General features: G+C 38.5%; 1 protein-coding gene across 4 annotated transcripts in view; it reads right to left on the reverse strand.

Moving 5' to 3' along the window:
- TRIO (trio Rho guanine nucleotide exchange factor) overlaps positions 1-21,262 on the reverse strand; it is a 248,797-nt gene that overhangs the window by 64,508 nt on the left and 163,027 nt on the right. For all 4 annotated transcript variants that reach the window (XM_042048799.1, XM_042048802.1, XM_042048801.1 and 1 more), the window contains exons 29-34: positions 21,102-21,213; positions 18,937-19,127; positions 15,901-16,002; positions 13,626-13,768; positions 12,932-13,031; positions 4,655-4,898 (exon numbers count right to left, since the gene is read on the reverse strand). In XM_042048799.1, the coding sequence (XP_041904733.1) occupies positions 4,655-4,898; positions 12,932-13,031; positions 13,626-13,768; positions 15,901-16,002; positions 18,937-19,127; positions 21,102-21,213 (892 nt within the window). The remainder of the gene's footprint in view (positions 1-4,654; positions 4,899-12,931; positions 13,032-13,625; positions 13,769-15,900; positions 16,003-18,936; positions 19,128-21,101; positions 21,214-21,262) is intronic.

The following is a 21,262-nucleotide window of genomic DNA, read 5'->3' on the forward strand; positions in this document are numbered from 1 at the left end:
TACCTTTACTCTCCCCTCCTTTCCTTGAAAACTGGTATTCAATTGTGTGAGAGCAAGCTTACTTAATGTAAAGACACTGTTTTAGCCCATTCTGTGGCCTCAGCTATAAAATCTCTCTCTCTTCTGGGGAAATATCTCTAGGTCACCCATAACAATTTTTGTCTTCCTTAATTCCTGAACAGAAGGTCCCTACAGCAATTCAAGAAGAGCTCTGACACCTGCCCTACATCACTCCTTCCCATCTTGCAGGTGTAGAAAATGGCTTACTACACAGCTACTTGAACAGATTTGTTAACCTTTGTCTTGCAAAGCCATCTGATCTGCCTTATTATGTTAAGATTCTTTGAGAGAGACTACATTTGGAAAAAAAAGACTACAGAAATAACATTTCTCTGAGGATACTGCAGCCATGAACAGAGTAAAATCAAAAGCCAGTATTCAGTATGTGAGTGGTGTGTGGTTTGGCACCATGTTACTAAGACACCACCTACCTCTCAGCTTTGAACAAACCTATACAGATCCCTGGGTTATGCGATGGCATAACACAGGCAAACACTGTACCTTCAGGTAAACAAAAGACTTCTGGGGCCAAGTTTTGAAACAAACAGATAGTAACATGAATTGGCAATTAGACATGGTCGCCCCAAAATCTTGTAACTTAAAGGAGACATAAATGTAAGTCTCATGAGCAAAGGCTTGTTGAAGCCTTTGTAGCTCTCCAAATAGTAGCTCCTACAGAAGGGATATGATGGACTTCAGAAGTACTCACAAATTCAGAAAAGACAGTAAACTTGTGATCTAAACAGGCAAGACATTCACAAACAGTTTTAAATAGCTGCCAATTTTTCTGAGCTTGCACGTTCAATTTCATTATACTGAATCCTGTCCCCTGCCTTTTACCTGAAGCTCTGTGGCAATGTAAATGCCCTGCAAAGAAAAGAAAGAGAACTGCACATATAAAAAAGAATGTATCACAGAATGAAAAGAAACCCATGTTAAAAAAGAGAGAAGCACCAAATAAAACAACAGCAACAATCTTTCTCCCCCACACCCAAAAACATGTGTGAAATGACTGCAAAAAAAATGTTGCCTTATGCATTACTTGTGAAAAACATGTTCTTCCAGAGCTGGTGATTTATTTTTTGTAGAGTGCACCAACTGCTATTCAGCCTCTTCACTACCCACTTGTTTCTCTTTTCCCCCTATTATAAAAGGGATTTAGATTTTTAAAAAATGTATTCATCTGTAAACTGCACATCAAATTGATTAAATGACCCAAATAACTTGCAAAAATACATCTGATATCAAGCAGAGCAAGCAAGAGGTGAGGAACCCACAATCAACTCTCCCCATAAGTTACTATTGCCCTAGTGAATGTCTTTTCTGTGCAATGCTTTCCTCATACTCTTAACGAAGTGTTTATTATCTTAACTACCATGAAATTTTAGAGATTGAAGAGACTGTAAATGCATATTTTTTTAATCCATTCATACTGATTAGATGCTTTAGATAATACACATTCTTAGAGGAGAAGGAACACCTATCCTTGTAGGAAATTGATGAGGGTCATTTTTGGGGCTGTCTTTTAACATGAGAACAAAACAACATCACCTTTCATGGTTGACAGATAATGTGTGGACAGACGAGGAATGGCCAAGATCAACTGTTAGAACTAGGCTCCACTGAACATATTTTCTGCTTTAGTAATCTTGCATGTTTTCCTACTTTGGGTAATAATTTCAGATTATTTAAGGCATTAAGTATCACCCAACATTTCTGTACTCAATGATGAAATGTGGTTTGACACACCATAAGAACCAGCTGTCAATTACAAGAGGTTTGCCATTTCAAAACTTTGAAGCTCATTTCACCTCTGATATGCTGTGACTTTCCAACTTGTTTTGCTGGCAAGGGGTGCTACTGATAAACACTGTTGAAAAGATCAAAACTGTAGGGTCTGTAGATACTGAAAGGAGTGCAAAACTCTTCAGCAAGCCATCTGTATGGGCTAAGCGCTCTACATCCAAGTAGCCAACCCCACCACTTCTGATGGTGATCACCTCCTCCTTTCCCCTGCAACACATAAACCCTATCTTTCCCTCAGCCTCTCCCAACTCATGTCTTAGACTCATGTCTTAATGAATTCTCATGAACGGTACAGAATTACACCAACTTGATGCTCACACTGTGAGCCTCACATAGGACGTGTATTTTCAGACCTCAAAATCCTAATTTGTTGAATCTCTCAAAAACTCTGGAAGTTTTACTGAATCACTGTCAAAAAAGGAAAAGAAAATCTGTATTATAAAGACTGAAGGTATAAGATTAAGTACTAGAAATCTAGGAAGTACATGAAAAATTATGCACCCAAGAACATGGACTGACTTAAAATTATGTAAGTCACTCACTTGTTCTTTGTTAAAGGATTTGTTTTGTTTTTTAGGAATTCATACCTCAATCAATACCCACAGTGAACAACTCTGAGAAGATCATGTAATTGTTTTTCCATTCTTCTGATTAGCATGTTCCCCGATGCTTTATTTAATCAAATGCAGCACTTGAGAATGAATAATTGGTTTGTGGGATTGTCTGAGGTACATTTCACTATGGGGGAAAAATAAAATCAAAGCACTCCACTGGTTTTGCTTAATTTTTATAATCCCTCAGTGAACTGAACACTATCAATCTCTTTCAAGCAATAGAAGGATGAGGTAGGGACCAAAGTGAAACATATCCAGTAGTTTCAAGTGTCTTGTCTACGCTTTTTTTTTCCTCCCCAGATTACTTAACATTATGTAACAGCTTGCATGTTCAAGACAGTTCACACTCACTTCAGTCACACAGCAAGGCAAACTTTACAAATTAAACATCCATCTCCTAAAGCCTGACACCCAGCAGTGTGGGAATAAACAATTAGCAGCTGCTTCTTATCAGTTGGGATTAGGATGGCATACCACAACATCCCGCAGGAAGCCTGTGGCAGGGACAGAAGGCACTTCTGAGGCTGCATTCAACCCTGCAAATTATGCTCATTCTAGCAATGGCTTTCTCTTCTTCTTCAGTGTCCGTGATTAATATAATTAATTAATGCTCTTTACTTCAAAGCACCATGTTAAACAAAGTAAAGTATCTTTGAAGTGCTCTGCCCCACTTTCCCTAAACAAATGCTGAAGAAAAAAAGCATTACAGGTCACATCCACTGGTTTGATTAATAAAAGTACCTTCTCAAACACAAAACCAGCTCTGTCTGTCCCTCAGGATTCTGACAGGCTCAATGTATTTCATATAATATATAAATACATACATATATAGTCCAGTACAATCTGCCTCTCCTAATAAAATTCTCTGCATTCAAATGTGAAGTCCCTTAGCGCCAAAGGAAATTAGATTTATCAATACTGTGAGTGTTGTTAAAAAAAAAAATCCAGATTTCACCCCCTAGCCCAAGAATAAAAGTTTCAGCGTTACCCAACTACATTTTCCAATTTTATCATCAGAATATCTGCAAGCTTTCCCTATCCAATTTATTATATGACACAAAATGACAAAAGACTACTACAACTATACAGCTCAATCCTTCAAACTCCCCCCCAGCCCCTAATCACCCTGCATTCAGGAAGTTCCTGCTGTGCCTGACTCTAATGTAAGAAACACAGACTCACTCCTGTTTTAGTCAAGCATATTTATACCGTGTCTTAAAAAAACACGGGAAAAATTGTAATAGCTGGAATGGACTGAATAATTGAAAAAATTGTGGTTAAATTTATGGAAAACTTTCTAAAACCAGAATTTTGTGTTTTGGAAGACAAATTTTTCCCAGCATCACTTGTCTGATAGTCTTGTTACCTGCAATAACAAACTCTTTGAAATGCACATGTGACAAAATGCCATCTGATGAACTATTTTTCTGGTTTTTTCCTCCTATATTTTTTTATAAGTTCACATTTCTTCCTGTTCACAGCCTGCAAACTCAAGTAGTTGCAAATGAAGCAAGCAAGCATTTTCTCTAATAAAAATCTACTCTTTGAGCCTGGGTAGTTTAGAGAGTCAAAAGATTACAGCACACTAAAACCCTAAAACCTTTCAAAAAATCATCAGATTTTTCTTGCACCCTTCAGGGGAATATTCTTTCATGCATCTGAAAAAAAACCAAAGTAAGATTTCAGAGATGCTTTGGGAAAAAGGGATGAGTGTGCCAATGCTACTCCAAAAAGCTCAGTTAAGTAAAATACAGACGTCCAAACGAACAATTCCTTTGCCAGGGCATAGGAATGAGTGTATTTACCTTTTCCATTGATGAACCTGATGTTGTCAACACTTCTTACTGCAGAGTTTCTCAGGAACCATGGATAATCCATGCTGGAGATTTTCTTCCCTCCCCACTTTCAGCACGTCTCAGGTACAGATTTTCCTATCACTGCAGCTTGATCTAATGTGATACATAACTCTTCACTAAGATATAATTTGCTTAAACCTCTTCCCTATCTTCAGCCACTTAATGCTGAGAACTGCCAACTGCTTATTCTTGGAATAGACAGCGTGGTTGCTGAAAACAAGGCAGCGCACGAACACCGAAGCTGCCATTTGCACAGTACTCTCCATTACCCAAAACTCACACTGCTGATGACTAGGCTTTGTGCCCATCATTCCTTACCTTTGTGGTTAAAAATGCCCTCCATCTCCATACTGCTGCGAGAGTGAGCGATGCAGAGGGACCCGCAGGGGACCAGGCCTTCCGCAGCTGGGGACCGGTCTGTGGTTCGGACCAGACACCAGTTGGGCTTGTCATGGGGCCTCTCCAGGACCTCCACTGTCTGCCCACGGCGGATTGTCAGCTCATTACTGTTGCAGGCAGTGAAGTCGTGGATTACCACCGTCAGCTCGCACCCACCAGACAACTGTGAGGGGACAAAACAAGGAGAAGCCAGATGAATGCTCGTTATCAAACCATCACGCACCGTTACCTATTTAGGACTGCTGGCAGGATTCATATTTTGGATGAGATAGCAGACTTCTGGGACTTTCCACATCAAGAAGAGATTGTTTCAACATCAGGCAGTTCTGGCGTTATAGAACAGATTTCTAACTCTGCTTGTCTCTACCTACTGTTCAAAGCACACTGGTTGTGACAGTGCTGGGCGGAGGATTTAAGCAGTTTTTCTTGCTAGACTGCTCCTTATCCCAAAAGCTGAAGTAGCAGTCGCTTCTGAATATATTTTATGTGTGATAATTAGCAAAAAAAAGGTCAGCTATTACTAAATAGAGTCACTCATGAGCTTTGTTATCTTGCAAATTCAAGACAGAAGGAGGGAGTTTTTTCAAATGAACTTATTGCCTTATTCCTACCCTACTCACAGTTTATACACAGAGGACACAAAATCATCCAGGACACACCATACACAATTATAAAAGTCAGCATAAAGTTCTTCACATAACATTCCCAAATACTTAACTATTTAATAGAAAATTCACACAGCTTACAACTTTCACATTTTTGTTGGTTCCCCAAATAAAACTGCACAAACTTGAATTAAAAGCATGCAAGCTTAGGGGTTTCCTCCCCCTCTTCAAAACACTTCATTTGAATAACTTTGCCTAAGCTTTAGTTTCCTCTCTTTGATTGTTTCATCTGCTTTGATGTGAAATGAAAATTACTATCAGAACTTTGCAAAGTTCCCAAGATTTTTCAGTGCCAAAGCATCCATTCAACTTAAGCAAGCAGTCCTGGAATTCCTTTTTCCTTACGGCAATGGCATTCCAGGCTACTTCAGTTTTTCATGTGTGAGTACTTCTATAGCTCTGGCTGCTTCGGTGCAACACTCATACCAAATCTCAGCTGGTATTCAGCTTCTGTGAATTCAGTAATTTTGAACCAAACTCCTTCAGCTCAGTGGGGCAATCCTGCAATGCCCTACACTGACAAAGGAATTTTGTGAGAGTTCCAGCTGCATCACGTCTAGAATCAAGTGCCACACCAGCACACTGCACAGCTCCTTCCATGTTGGTTTTGACTGTTTCATGGCTGCCAGCTACATCCCATGAGCTTCAGAAAAAGGAGATAAGAGACTGCATTGTTTCTTATTTATTAGTGTTCGTTACAAGCCTGGAACAGAAATGCTGGACAGAAACTTTTCTAGGAAAATGCTATTTGTTATCAAGCAAGTATTTCAGAGCAAATGACAAAACCAGCAAAATCCCAGTAAGAATCAAAGAACAATTCCAACCCTCTCTTCCTCAAGTCTGCAACAAATGACAGAACATAACTCCTAGCAGATGGGCTGCAGTAACTCCAGAGCTTTCCCATCGTATCTGCCTGCTAATCTCACTGGCTATCATTGCTTGTGTGTGCTCACAAAGGAGAAGAAGTTTTCTTGAGGGAATGCTGGGGCCAAGAAGGGCAGAAAACCCTCATACATCTAGTGTTTAAGGAAGATAAATCAAGTTGTACCCGTTTAGATCCAGGCTAAAAATTAATCACATTGCTTCCTTCTACCCTGTCTCTTCGGACAGCCCCAATAAGCAAATTACAGGGGAGGTACATCTTCAAAACATGTTACCTCCTCCCTCATTAAAGTATTTCCTGCTCCCTTACACTCTCTTTTTTAGTCCATGCAAAGCTATGCAAAGGGGAAAAAGTAAAGAGCTTTCCCTTGTTTTCTGGTATTGATTTATGTTACAGCCTTTGTCAGACCAACTCAGAAACAATTGAAACCATCTGTATGCCTGATGGAGGCTAACAAAAAAGCTGATGAAGTACGACTTCACAAGGTGTCCGGGGCAGACCAAATTTTTCTCAGGAGGTCCGTATCCCATCCAGTGCAAGCATAGTAACAAGCTGACACTTTCCAGATACTGCATCTAGTCCTTATGTTTCCTCCTAAATACCTACAGGAGTATATCTTTGGTGCTTTTTTTGCTTTCCTGACCCTTCACTTCCTACAAATAGAGATTAAAGTATATTTTGTGACTGGTGCAATGGCCACATGTTTTGGTAATACAGATGTTCTTTTTTCTCCTTCCCTAATAAAACACAAGGTACGATCTCAGATTTTATGTTCTCTAAGCATTTTATATAACATTAAGCTAAAGGAAAAAGCAAATGAAGGCTGTCAGTGGCCATGTCAGATACTATTAAAGTACAATAAATTCCTAGTCTATCAGTGTGGGAATCAGATACCCTAGCTGTTCAATATTCCACTGAAATCCAATACTCATTCACACTTCAGTACAGTGTGTAAGACTCTTCTTGCACAGAGTTGTTAGATCCACACCATCCTCAAACATGCACCTATGCTGTTACATGCAACTTAGTGCAGAACTTTTCCACTACTGCCTAAGACACCAAAAACAATGATTTCTGTACCCAGCACACACACATGGCACTTTGGAGAGCTGAGCAAAAAAAAGCATTTACCAATTTTCCCTTCCTTTGGATTAACTTCCCTTCTTTCTGCCTACTACAGTAGTGGTTAGGAAACACGTCTTTCCTCTGTTTCATTGCTTGATTTCTCTCCATAGCACACTTTCTGAGAGCAGTTTCATCTTTCACACTGATTAAATGCAGTTGGACAGCAGGGAGTGTCTGATTAAGCGTGTTGCTCAACAGCTGTTGTTGGACAGCTTTGGAAAGGCTCTCCAGGCTAGCTGGAGGGAAGAGCAAGAGGCACAGCAGAAATTGGGAGACTGATTTGCACTGAAGGGAAAAGAGTTACAAACCATCTAAATCCAAATTTAGGCTGAACAAAGGCTTTATATACTTTATCCAGCCATCTCAAGAAACCCTTTATGTAAACTGAATTAATCATGCATGATAAAAATAAATGATGCTATGTCTGAAACATGGAAACTGGAGAGACAGAGGAGAGATGAGAAACAAAAGCCAGACAGAAACAGAAATGCAGATTAAAAAAGGCACAAGGTTTAATTAAACAGCTTATCATGGGACACAGTGCCTTGCAGTTGCCGAAATTAATGTTAACCATCCATGTTCACCTCTCTAAGGCCTTTTAGTCACCGTCGCTTGTAGAGAGAAAGAAAAAAACAAGCGACACGAACACGCAAACACCACACTAACACACCATCTGCCACCACTGTCTGTGAACATCATGACTGACCAGATACTCAAGAGCCTTTACATCAGGCCATATAACACCTCTCAGGACTGCAAATGAAATTTAGTTTTCCATGGTAATTTTACATTAAGAAGAAAGAAAAGCAAAGAGAAGCTAACAAGATTTCTCAATTATTTCAAGCATGAAAATCATTAATCCCCTTTTAAAATGGAAACAAGTACACTGTGGGAGAAAAGAAATGGGACAGCACAAAAGTTCTGCCTCAAATAAATAGCATTTTGATTTGACCAAGTAGCTGTCCAGACTTGGTTTCTGACTCTGACTCATGGCACTGAGAGCCATGTCTGCTTTTTTACTAACACTTTTTTCTACTGATGGAAGCCTTTTCTCTTCCGGAGACTCAGCTGGCAGAATTAAATACTTGGTTGTCTGCTGCTGCTTCGGTCCTTTTTCTGTTTTTCAAAGAACTACAGACAAGCTTAAAGAAGCATGAAAATGAAATACAACTTCACATAGACAGTAATATAAAGTGTTACCAGCTAGGCACAAAAGACAATTTCTTAAAAATAAAATAGTGCTGTACTGACCACCCACAGCAGCTTGCATGATTTCTACTATTTAGGAGAGCAATCAATGACAGCTCTTCCAGCTCTTCTTCTAAAAGCCTCTCATCTTCTCAGATACCAAAATACTAGTTTGGATTATTTCACATTTCTACCAGATCACTGAATAGAAGCATGAAAAAATCCTATCAAACCTACATTGTTTCCTTCAGCCTCCCTATTTAATTTCCTATGCACTGGATCAAGTTCAAAAGACAATGTTAAAAATCAGATGAGGCTGATGAAAGGCCAAATGAATGGTCCAAGAATCTCTTTTATCCATTAGCCACCTAAAATGCTGGCTACTCGTCTACAGAACACGAATAGAAGGAATACTGTGAAGGGCAAAATATTTACTGAGAAGGGTACAATAAGAGCACTCATGCAGAAAACTGAGATGCTTTGATGGAGTAGAAATCTGTCTCTCAAAAACTCTGTATTTCACTCTGGATTCCATTATACCTTCCAATATTTCGGGATGGGTCAGTGCTACTGATGTATTTAGCATGTCTTGCCATATGAAGATACACCCCATGATAATAAAAAAAGGCTGGAAAGGGATCTTAAATCACTTAGTCCACTTCATTGCCTTCCTCTAGAGCATGATCAACCACATCTGTGTGAATCCTTAACATTTATCCAAACTGTCCTTGAAGAACTCCAGTTATGGAGATTCCCCAGCCTTCACAATTACTCTGCTCTAGGGTTTCACATTTTCATACTCATAAAAAGTATTATTGCAATCTTTTTTTAAAAATAAGTCCTTTGATCACATCCCATCCACTTAAAGTATAGGTAAAAGAACATTTAGTAACTCTTTGTGGTAGCTTTTTTACACACTTGAAGACCTGAAGTCCTTCCTCCTGCCTTTTTTTTCCTTTAAACTTGTTAGTCCCAATTCTTTACCTTGCTCTGTAAGTTAGGTTTAGTAGACTTCTAATCAATCTTTCTTCTTTCCCTTGGAACTCTTCCAATGGACCACTGATTTTCTAAAATTCTGTATTCAAAACTGGATGCAGTATCTAATGAAAGCTTTACGAGTTCTGAGTAAAGAATGAGGACTTTGTGTCCTGCAGCTCAACATCCCATTTCTACCAATACATGTAAGCCAATATATTGCTTCTTCCCTTGCCCTCCCAGCTGTATCACACTGTTAAATAATAAACATCTTGTGAGCCTCTGTAGCTTCTCAATCATCCTCTCAAAAACTCTTCAAGGTTCTCGTTGTTTTCATTAGTATTTAACTATTTCCACCTATTCATATAAGCGCAAACGTGTTCCTAGTAAATTGCACAGTATTTTGCCTGTTAATTTTTCCCATTGCCAAGATTATTCTGAATTCTAATTCTGCCTTCCAACACTGTTTTCAGATGACATGAAGCTGGGAAGGATGTCAATGTCAGCTTTATAAACATATGGTCTATTGCATCATCCCAGTCATTACTGAAAAGCAGCATTGCAACAGTGGAGCCAACAATGAGAAGCTACAATTCTAGCCTAAAAAGCAAGGGTGGAGAAGAAAAAAGCTAATCATGAAGTTATTTGTTGTTATGGCAACTCCAATTATGTCAGAAAACAGGATGCAAGGAAAGAAGTTCATCTGGACAATATTCAACCACTTACTATCAAGGTTAAGGATTTTCAGCTCTTTCAAAGTGTTAACCTCTGAGGAGGTGAGAAAGAATATTGACATTTGGATAAAAGACTTCATTCTTGATATTCCCCCTGTATAACAGTTTAAAACTTCTAACCAAAACATTTATTTTAAAATAATGAACTGTCTGAACATATAATTGGCAGAAGTAAAAGAATGGTTTTACTTGGCTGTTGATTAATATGACGTTTGATATTTGTTGTCTTTTCTTAACCTTGATTATGGATACATGTGAACAGAAAAAAAGTTCAGCAAGAGCTTAATAAATAATACAGCAGTAAACACTTCTACCAATTAATTAATACTATTTTAAATTGCTTGATATTTTTAATGTTTCTTGATTTGGAATCCCATCTCAGTTAGGTACGTGCTCCAGATTTGACCAAGGAGTTCCACTGCTTCCCCTGGCTAACCACATTAACAGCACTTAAAATCTGTACAACTGTTTTACTCCATTTCTGTAAGATATTCACACACACTTCAAGCTTCTAGGCTAAGAAAACAGAGTCGATTTTAAATCCCAAATGAATTGCAGCTAATGAATTTTCAACATCCAAAGTGAGAGATTACTTCAGACTCAGCAAGTGTTAAGACACCCTGCAGATTTCACTGGCCACCTTCCTGTTACTGTTCCTTAATAATTTTTATTTTGTATTTTTAAACAGATTAAAGAATTTCTCAATGTATTTAGCAAACTAAACCATATAATAGAAGCATTAAACAAAGCTACCCTGCTAATTCACACACTTTTTAGAAGTGCACAATGGTAAATTTCTTCCTTGAACATACACTACATAGTACAAGTAACTCCCTGGGAGTCTTCAGCTTACTTTTCTTGGCAAAGAAAAGTCTAACAAAAATTTTACACACAAATGTAAGAACTCAAAAATACATTAAAAACAACACTACAGTCACTAATCACACTTAAAATTTAATTTGTCAGGAAAATACAGAAAAGTGTTTTCCATTTCTCCTTTCTTCCATTCCTCCTCCTTTTAACTTATAACTCCTGTTGAACAGGTTGTTGGTAAGACTCCTCCTCATGTCAGACTGGAAAACAATCCTGAGGGCATTTTACTTGGCCGCCTTTCTCAGCAATTCTCACATGACGCATGAAATGTGACTGTGAAGGGCATCGGGAGACAACCCGCGCTAGTCACCCTCGGGAACAGTGCATCCCAAACCACTGCAGAAGGGCGATGGCTCTGCAGGCAGGGATGGACTGCATCACCTCCAACCTGCACACACAGAGCCTGATGTCTCAGCCAACAAGCAGGGGAATCAGAGACAGCATGTCTTGCTTCTGAGTGTGGCAGGTTACCTAAACTCTGCTCTTAAGAACCGTCTGCTAGCATACAAAACTCAATTTTTGTAAATCCCTAAATAGTTAAGTAAGAATGCTAAGAATAAGACAGCAAAACAAAAGTCATCAAAAGAGATCTTCTTCCTCTAAGCACCTGTTTTTCTCACAAGTATCTTTAGAAGAAGCCACCACCAAAAGTACAGACCAACCTCAGAACAAATCCACGAGGTCAAAACATAGGCTGTTTTTGACAAATACAAGAGCAACCTAAGCACCTAATATTTCCCTCCTTCTGTCTGCTTCTCTACATGGAAAAAATCAAACTATAGAGTTTGAGTGACATGTGAAAATACAGGAAACTCACTGAGTTTAGGTGATGATGGGAATGATCAAAATATTATTCTGAGAACCTATTCACTTAGCTACCCTGAAGAATACTTGTTATTTATCTGTGTAGTTCGAATGGCTCATCAGAACAATTTTACCCAAGGAGGTAAAAGACCAGAAATCCCTAACCAAACTTTCAAGTAATTTGCTAGGCATCTTCAGTGTTTTAATTTATTCTTCTGTTTGATAAACTTTAATTATCCATCTCTACCTCCCTCCAAGGTCTTAACAGTTCTCACTTGCCAAAAATCTTGTTTCAATTCCAAGTAACACACACATTTCATAAACATTTTTATTCTTTTGACACTTACTTATCTTCCACCCAGGGGAAACTCTGGCTGTGTATCCTTATGGTATAACCCAGCCAGAATCTATAGGCAGAGATGGAGGAAAGGAAACACCAGCCCTAGTACAAAATGACAGTTTTGTGGGTTACCTCTGGATGATTCCATCAGCTTCCATGCAGAAAGCGAACACCTACTCTCTAACCCATAAACACTGGAGAGTACTTTTCCTTCACAACAGTAACTGTGTGTGGCAATCACAAGCTCAAGCCAACATGAAAAGCAGATGGTATGCTTTCAGGAAGGCTGAGACTAACATCAATAAAAATACTGTGCATCACTATCAAATTTTATGGAAATTAAAACTTTCATTTTAAACTGGGTCAAATCTGAGCAAACTGCAGAACAGAGGGGACCAAAATGGTTTCATACTGGAACGACCATAACCTATTAGATTTAAACAATCATTCCAGCTCTCTCATGGTATCAAGGTATTTTCTCTACTGCAGACAGTTTAAGAGGTTGAGTATTTCCACACCTCTTCTCTGAAAGTACTAATCTTGGGTGCTAATTTATACTAAGGGACGAATCACGTGCTCTTAGCACAGAGCAACTCCTGGAAAACTTACCTTGTCGCTGTCTAGAGTGTTCTGGGAGGTTCGTGAGGCAATTGAAATAGTGTCAGGCTGGCTGCTGCCATCTCCCTGACTGTCCAGGTCCTCACCATCTCTGCAAAGAATTCAGTTTTCATTACAAGAATAGTACTGTGTTTGTAACATGTTAGTTAAAGAAGTTAGATACTCCTAGTGTAGCAACAGACAAACTAACTGATGCAAGAATCAAATACTCAGTACTTAATACTCTGTTCTCTGCTGTAAGAGAAGGGATTCATTTGCTCAAGGTCTGTATAATGTACAATTAAGGCAACCAGTGAGCCAGAACTATGGCAAGAAACTTGCACAGTCACTTAGCCAAAGCTAGCAAGCAGGACACTTAGTCACACATTTCAAGCTTCATGAAAGGAAAACCAAGGACCTGAATAACACACACAGAATTGCAAAAATCTAAAATGTACAGCTATCCTGAACTGCAGTTCCAAATCCCTTCTGTAATGGCTCATTTACACAAGTCAGGGACTGTTCAGAGCAGAAATCTGAACAAATTCAGCATTGCAGGAAACTGCAAATTAATGATAAGATAAAGCTGGACAAAACGACTCTTGCTTTTGTCCAATCCACTGAAAGTCATTCGAAATTCAACACTACAGAGGAAAGAGCACTGTTGTGTACATGGAGATCTCTGATTATTTGAAATACTACTTACCTTCTTCCTTTCTGTTTTGTTGTTGGTGCAGTTTTGGGAATGTGGATGGGCTCTTTCAATGCTCCTTTCAGATGAATAGTCCTTTCTTGTATCACTTCCCGGATGTGTTTGATCCAGTCCTGTTTATTCTCTATACTGGATGCCTTTGATATGCAAAAGAAACAAAACCCCCACAATGGACCACTATGGCTGAGAAGATCCACACATACAGTCAGCTAATAAACACAAAGAGGAAGGCATAAAGAATGACTTTGTGAAAAATTTTTGACCATCTGAACGCAGGAAAGGAAATTCTAGCTGGCTGTCTTCATCTTGAATCACCAACACTACTTTACACTTCTCAACATCATTAATATTGTTCATTTGAAAAACATTTTAAGCTAAATTCAGAGTTTACTTTTGTAACTTGAAGAGTAAGGTCCTGTATGCATCTCATGTGAGACAGGGTGGACTGATTTACTTTAAGAATTCCAGTAATAACACCTTGAATACTAGTATTGTAAACTCACCCCATATTTAGGTCAGTTCTAACTTGATATAATAATATACTATTAATGGCAAAAAAGTTAACTTTTACGGCAACACATATACTTCCACAACACATTTCATGTATTACTCTTCCCACTTTTTGGTACATATCTCGAGGCAGAAAGCTAATTTAGGGATTGCATTTTAATAACTGCTTGCAACACATCTGTTTTTTTAAATGCTCCAGAAACTACTTGATATCCACCTGCCCGACTTCTAATATGATTGTTTAGTCCAATTTAACCCTGCACCTGAAATGCTACTAAATATAAATATTATTGTAGATCTGAAGAAATTATCATATGTAATTTCCTACTTCTCTTAATTACTGTCTCCTGAAATAACCAGCTTCAAATATGTTATAAATATTTAATATATTATAAATATATAATAACCAGGAATTCTAAACAGATGAAGAAAATTGTAGGAACAGATGGACAGGTAGGAAAAAGAATTTTGTTTTCTTTTACAAACAAAAACATTTAGGAAGAGAATCTAAACATGACCTTTTTAAAACCTTTTATTTAGTTTTTCATGGAATTTACTTCTAATATTAATGAGCTAAGGAAGTGCTTGTTTCCAACCTTCAGAAACAAACAAACAAACAAAGTCCACAAAATTGTAGAAGAGCTTGATGTATCATAGAAGTTTTCTAAATATTCTATGCACTAAGTAAAGCACAGAACAGAAACACCTTAAAGTGATCTCATGCAGAGAGCCCTTAATTAAAACCTCTTATTCTGCTCTGTCCTGGGAGGATCATTTCAGGCTGCAAAGCACTGTCTGTGAAATTATGGGAACATTAAGACTGAAAGAAAATCTAGTATTTATTAATGTTACATTTAATTTCCTTGCATTCCTTGGCTGAAAACAGAAAGCTAATGTAAGCTTTTCTTAGTCTGTAATTCACAAGGGAAAGATATAAATTTGAGTATTGACATGTAAATTGGAGAGGCCATTTTTAAGTGACATTACCGAGTGCTCACTATGAGTATATGTGAAACCACAAACAAGTTTAATAGTAAGTGTATTAACCTATAAATGGGAAGATGAACTTTGTTTCAGCTCAACACAGCTCCTCAAGATATGCCAAATCACCCATTAGCTGCTTATGGCATTACAAAAATGGATTTTCAGTTGAGAAAGAGTCCCAGGTTACATACCATAACGACAGGAAAAATTGATTTAGCCATTCTCCTAGCAAGCCAAAGAGCACTAGTGACACCTGTAACTTGCCCAGACACAAAACTTATAGGCATTGCATGCACTTTTATCCAAAGGCAAGTAGCTTCAGAAAACCTTGTAGCACACAGAAAGACATAAAAATCTTTTGCAGTGTTTGTTTTCTGCATAAAAATACGGGTCACAAAAAACAGCATCGCCAACAAGCAGTGACAACTTGAGTGTGAAAGGTAACACTGACATCACCATTTCCTTGTGGCACCAGTTGCCCTGTCAGCTAATGGCTGAAGTCTTCAAGCTTATAGAAATCCATGGATCAACCCTCTCCCTACTATGATTAGTGAAAGCAGGTTTGTTTAATCAGTCAGTAGGCTACAAAGATTCCTCTCTGCTCTCAGGCCACATGAGTTAGATATATATATATGCCACCACCTCTGCACACAAAGAAAATTATCTGTCAGCAGCTGTCCCTGTCAAAGCAGGAAATCACTTGTTGCTTTCCCAACAAAGATCAACAACAACTAGAAGACTTGCTACAGACTAAAAGCACATCTGCTAAAATTACCTTGAGAACAATTTTGTTGTCTGAAGTTGGTGTCCTTCCAACCCATAGAGCAAACTTGCAGGGATCTCCTTCTACATGTTCTGTGACACCCAGTTCAGAAGTCTGGAATGAAGAAAAATTTGTTAGGCCCATATGGCATTTTTTCTCAGAAGCCACAAAGGCATGCTAATATTCTAAGAAATTGAGCACTGCTATTTAAAGAGATTTTCAGAAGCTTAAGGCTAACTCATATGCTAGAAAGAATCCTTTATTCTGGTGGCAGTGGTGAGGTCTCTTCAAAAAAGGAAGAACTGCAAGCTTAACAGTCTTTTCTATAAAGTGACAATAAACAGTAACACTTATAATCTGAATACCAAAATGCTTATTTTAGTTTTTGGACTTGACAGTAAAAGCTTTATAACTCTAAAGAAGATGCTTGGCAGAAAGTAAGTTTTGGCTTCTCTCCTTGTTCATTTCCATTGGAGAACACTCACTGTTTACTGATTTTTATGCTTTCTCTCAGATAAGATATGCTTAAGAATTCTCTTGATATCTTCTAAAACTCTGGTCTCTTTTCTGTCAAATGAGCCTTTCCTAGTGTGTTTCCTTCCCTCTGAAACAGATGAAATAATTCAGAAATGCAGTTTCACTGGAGAATTTTGTGATACACGAACAATCAGTCTTTGGGAATGTTCTAATGTCAGACCTTAATAGCTAATTATCATCCAAAATGTTTTCACTTTCTGACTGGAGCAACATCTCACTCATGTGAATTGGCTTCCACTTTAAACAATTCATACAGGCTCTGCTCCAAAAAAAATTACAAACTAAGAAATACAGCTCAAACTAAAAGAACTCTCACTCCCCAACAGCTGCTAAGTATTCTCACATGATTAGAAGCTGAATTTTTCCCCTCATACACATCATCATTAGCCCATATACAGTTCAACACAAGAGATGCTGGATACCCAGTACCTGAGTAAAGGTATTTTTTTTCTTGTCTCACTTGGATGCCAACTTGGGTTTTTTTGGTTTTGGTGGGTGAAAGCTTTTTTGGTTTTTTTTCCTACTAAAATAACCCCAACCCAACACATCCACCCTTCCACACAACTGCCTGTGCCCAATAAGCAGCTGAGCAACATGGCTCTCTGCAAAGGACACTGGCAATGCTGCAAGTCTGCATGGGGCTCCAGGACAGGCTCACAGGACAGAGATCATTGTGGGTTACTGGATGCATGGAAACCACACTGAGGTGAGGAAGCTCCCAAACACCAGTTACCGATGACTGGGAGAGTGTGCTGTCAAAGTAACACCTGCTTGCCTTGTTCCCACAGCCCTCCTTAGGCATTTGCTTTTGGACACAATCTCTTGCCAAAGAGTTCATTAACACATTCTGCCACCTACATATATCATGCCATTGAGTATCCTGTGTTGGGGAAATCCTGATGGTCATCAGGCCCGAAGCAAAGAGAAGGACCTCATTTTTGTAGAGCCACCTTCCAGAGCTAAGTCACAGGAGAGCATACAAAAAAGATCTTTAGCTCAAATCAACATGCATGGTTTCAACACATGCCTTTTCTAAAGATCAAATTATAAGAGCTGCTATAGTAGTACACTGCACTACAGGATATTTTGCCAGACAGAATATGACAACAAAAAGAATCCTTGTGTTTTAAAAATCAGGTACAGTGAGAGTCTTCAAGATTTCCATCAGCTTCTCTAGGACATAAGGCTATTACTGAATTCCTGCCAGAGGAACTGACATGTCAAGTTTACAGGACTGATTTTTCAGTTCTATCCCCTCTCCCACATAATCCCTTGGCAGCTATTGATATTCTCCAGTATACCAGTATTTTTCTGTGGTTTGGGTTCTTGAGAGCACCAAAGAAGGGTGTGATCAACAAACTGCTGCAGCTGTGTTACCTGCTAGCTATTTTGTATCGGGAAGGAAAGCAAGTGTTGGAAATGAGGTGACAGAATATGCAAAGAAAGATATGGAAAAAAATAAGGTTTTTTTTTAACCAACCTGTTTTACCGGTTTCGACACAGAAGTGGGAAGAAGGAATGAATGAAGGAAAAGCAGCAGAAGCATGGAGAAAAGACTCAATATTTACACCATTCTAGACTTAGTCATATATCCCAAAAGGATCAATACAAGAATAATGATTTCTAGAGAGTGATTCTGAGAAGGAAAGTAATTTCAAGTGCTTGCTCTGACCTATTTGGTGTAAATGCTAATCTTGCCCTCGAGCGATGCAGAGCAAGCCATGGGAGACTGTCTTGCCACTTGGCTACCTTAGTTTATGGAGTGTGAGTACTGCTCTCACCCAAGTCATACAACAGGACAGGAAGGTAAGGATGTGAATTCCAGAGTCACATTTTGTAAAGCATACATGCTACAGATAAGGAAAGCAAGAGTGGAGGTTTTAGGGGTTTTTTTCTTTCTTTTTTTTTTTTTTTTTAGATGGGAAGACAAACATTTCCACCTTTTCATCCTTTCATCCATCTTACAGTAGACTATAAGTACTGTAATTCTATTTAGAGAATTTTATTGTAGGACTACTGGTCTCAGCAAACATTCTGGAATGAACTTTTCCAAAACAAAGTTCTTGCCTTCCCCAATCAGTATGTGTACAATATCCACTAAAACGAATCCTTAGTGTGACTATTACTACAACAGCAATTGTAAACAAGACAGACAAAGGCAGCTTATCAACTCCTTCCATCCTTCTGCTTTATACAAATAAGCATTAAAGAATCAGCAATCAGCACACAATTAAGTCAAAACCAGTCCAGCCCAATAACGATTTTCATTTGACCTGACACACCAAGACTGACATGTACCCTTCAGTAGATGCTTTGAGCCTATCCTTTCACCTCAAAAAAACAAGACAAAGCACCAAAGTTGCAAGATTAAGTCTATACATTCCAAGGCTGTTCTTTCAGTGCTCTGTAAGAGTTGTTCAAGTTCTTCAGGCATGCTTAAATCACCTGAGCTTAGCTGAAGCCTAATCTAGCCAGTTTTGTAAATATGATCAGTTGTTCTCCCATACTTACAAACAGTTTGCTCTTGTAAATGTATTTGCTCCTTCCGCTCGAGTCCTTTACTTCTTTACTGAAAACCAGGGACATCTCAAAAAGGAAAAGGTGCCTCTCTCTTCCCTTTCGAATTAGTGTTTTTGGGTCCCACACTTGGAAGGATTCTTGAAGGATGAGCTCTCCCTGAGATTCTATATTTTCATCAAAGCCTAAGAACAGAGTGAAAGGAAAGATTAACCATGAAAAGTTGGTAATACAAGGAACATAAAAAGCACAGCTTTTGTTCATTAAACTGTATGATTTTTTTCCCCAATACAACTTCCAAAAGATGGGATTCCAAGAAAACAATACTAAAAACAAGACTTGATTTTAACACTGCAATATACTACACATAACTGCAGCTCAAATCTAATTCTAAATTTAGACATCCAACTGTTAAGAACTTAATCAGCTCCTCTGGCAGTATTTTACCAACAAATGATGGATCTATCTTTGTCAGCTTCTGGTAACCTCTTCTGTGATGAAAATGATTTCTTTTATGAGCATTCTGCCACTGTAGAAAGTAAGCAACTTGCAAGGACACAGAGCACATCAGGTTCTTCTGAGAGAGGCAAGCTCCCAAGTGCCACCTTTTCTGGATGTACACCTCTACCATGTAGGCAATGAGCACAGAAATGTGTTCCAACTGGGGATGAAAAATCATGGCAGCTTGGAGCTGTTGGCATATGATCAGCCTGCCATTGGTCATGCCAGAATCAATCCACAATAAAGTAATTACCAGCTGGATCACTTATATTGAGACATAATGAAAAAAAGATGAAGATTGAGAATACCAACACTTTTACTTCCATTTTAGTGGTACCATGTTATCCCAGTTTAATACACAGCTTTGAGTTGAAGGATAACAAAAATTGTCTACCATACTCTCCTGAGTGGTATCAAAATGTGTTTTAAATAGATAACTGCTTGCCAGCTCTCATGTTCTAAACAGGGCAACAGAGTATGGAGCGGATCAGAGGCAAGTTCCATCAAAATTCTCCAGAGACATAAAGAGGAAGTGTGCTCACTCACTATATTTGTCCAACATGGGATGACTCAACAATACACACACGATTTGCTGTAAAACCAACTTATGTAAAAGATTAGGATATTCTCCAGAGTCACATTCCCAGTGTTAAAAGATTATTACCAAAGCTGGTCAGCTTTTACACTAAGACCACCTCCTGAACAAGCATTTGGAACTGATCCTGTAAACTGACCAACATCCCTATTGTTTGAAATCAAGGAACAGAGGTGATTTGGAGCATTCACATGATCAAGGATCACATGTCAAACCGAGGCAAATTTTACAGTAACTAGCACAACACTGGAAATTCCACAACAAGCTGCATGCTACTACCAGAAGGCAGAGGGGAAGAAAAGGCATATTGACTAGAAGCACTTAAAAGTATTTATTCAGCAACTGTAGGGTAAGAGGGCCCTGCTTTTCTCTCAAAAAAATTTAAATGCCCAAGAAAAACACTTTTATTACTAAATGTATGATTGCACCATTAAAACATGATAACGTGCCAATTGCAAAACAGATTTTGGCAGAAAGTTGTTCTAAGCACATAGATGCATTACATCCAACCTCCACTGTCTGCCATGAACATGATTATACTGGCTTAGGCTTGGGCTAAATTGGCTTATGCTGACATTTTACTGCCAGAAGATAAATTTCATTTCAACCAGAAGTCTGTTATAGAACAGGCAACAAACAGATGTGAAAAAGACAAACTTCCGGGAGACAATTATTTGATACATAAATCAGCAAAATCACCAATGTGACACACTTATGTGTCTCATACAAAGAAGCTAAGGATACTGGTTGGAAAACGTAGCCAAAGCCAGCATATCTGACCAATTACCTATTGCATTTTGGGTGAGTAGTGGACTACTTCATTAGCCTACATGTTTTTCAAATCTGCAGTGGCACAGCTACAGATCAAGGTGAAATAACAGTTAAAAAAATTAACAAAACTGTACTAGCTGTCTGTAACAATTAATTTTCCTAAATAAGTTTACATCTTATATAGCCCTACCAAAATGGTATGAAAAATACAAACGCAGAGAAAAGAACGTGTTCACAAAACAAAGTTAATCTGCAGCACACAATGAAATTGGAAAGGCAGCTTGAATCCTACCTTCCAGCATGCTGAGGTGCATGGCATCATTGGCTCGCTTTGGCACACTAAGCATCACCTCCAGGCCATCCTTAATCTCACCTTTACCTTCTTCACAGCATGTGAGCAGCTCCTGCAAAAGACAAGCAGACAAGAGGACTCTCTATCACTTATCTCTACAC

This window comes from Corvus kubaryi, unplaced genomic scaffold (genome assembly GCF_017639235.1).
Source record: "Corvus kubaryi isolate FWS band 111438036 unplaced genomic scaffold, C.kubaryi_AGA036_p1.0 68, whole genome shotgun sequence".
Lineage (NCBI taxonomy): Eukaryota > Metazoa > Chordata > Aves > Passeriformes > Corvidae > Corvus > Corvus kubaryi.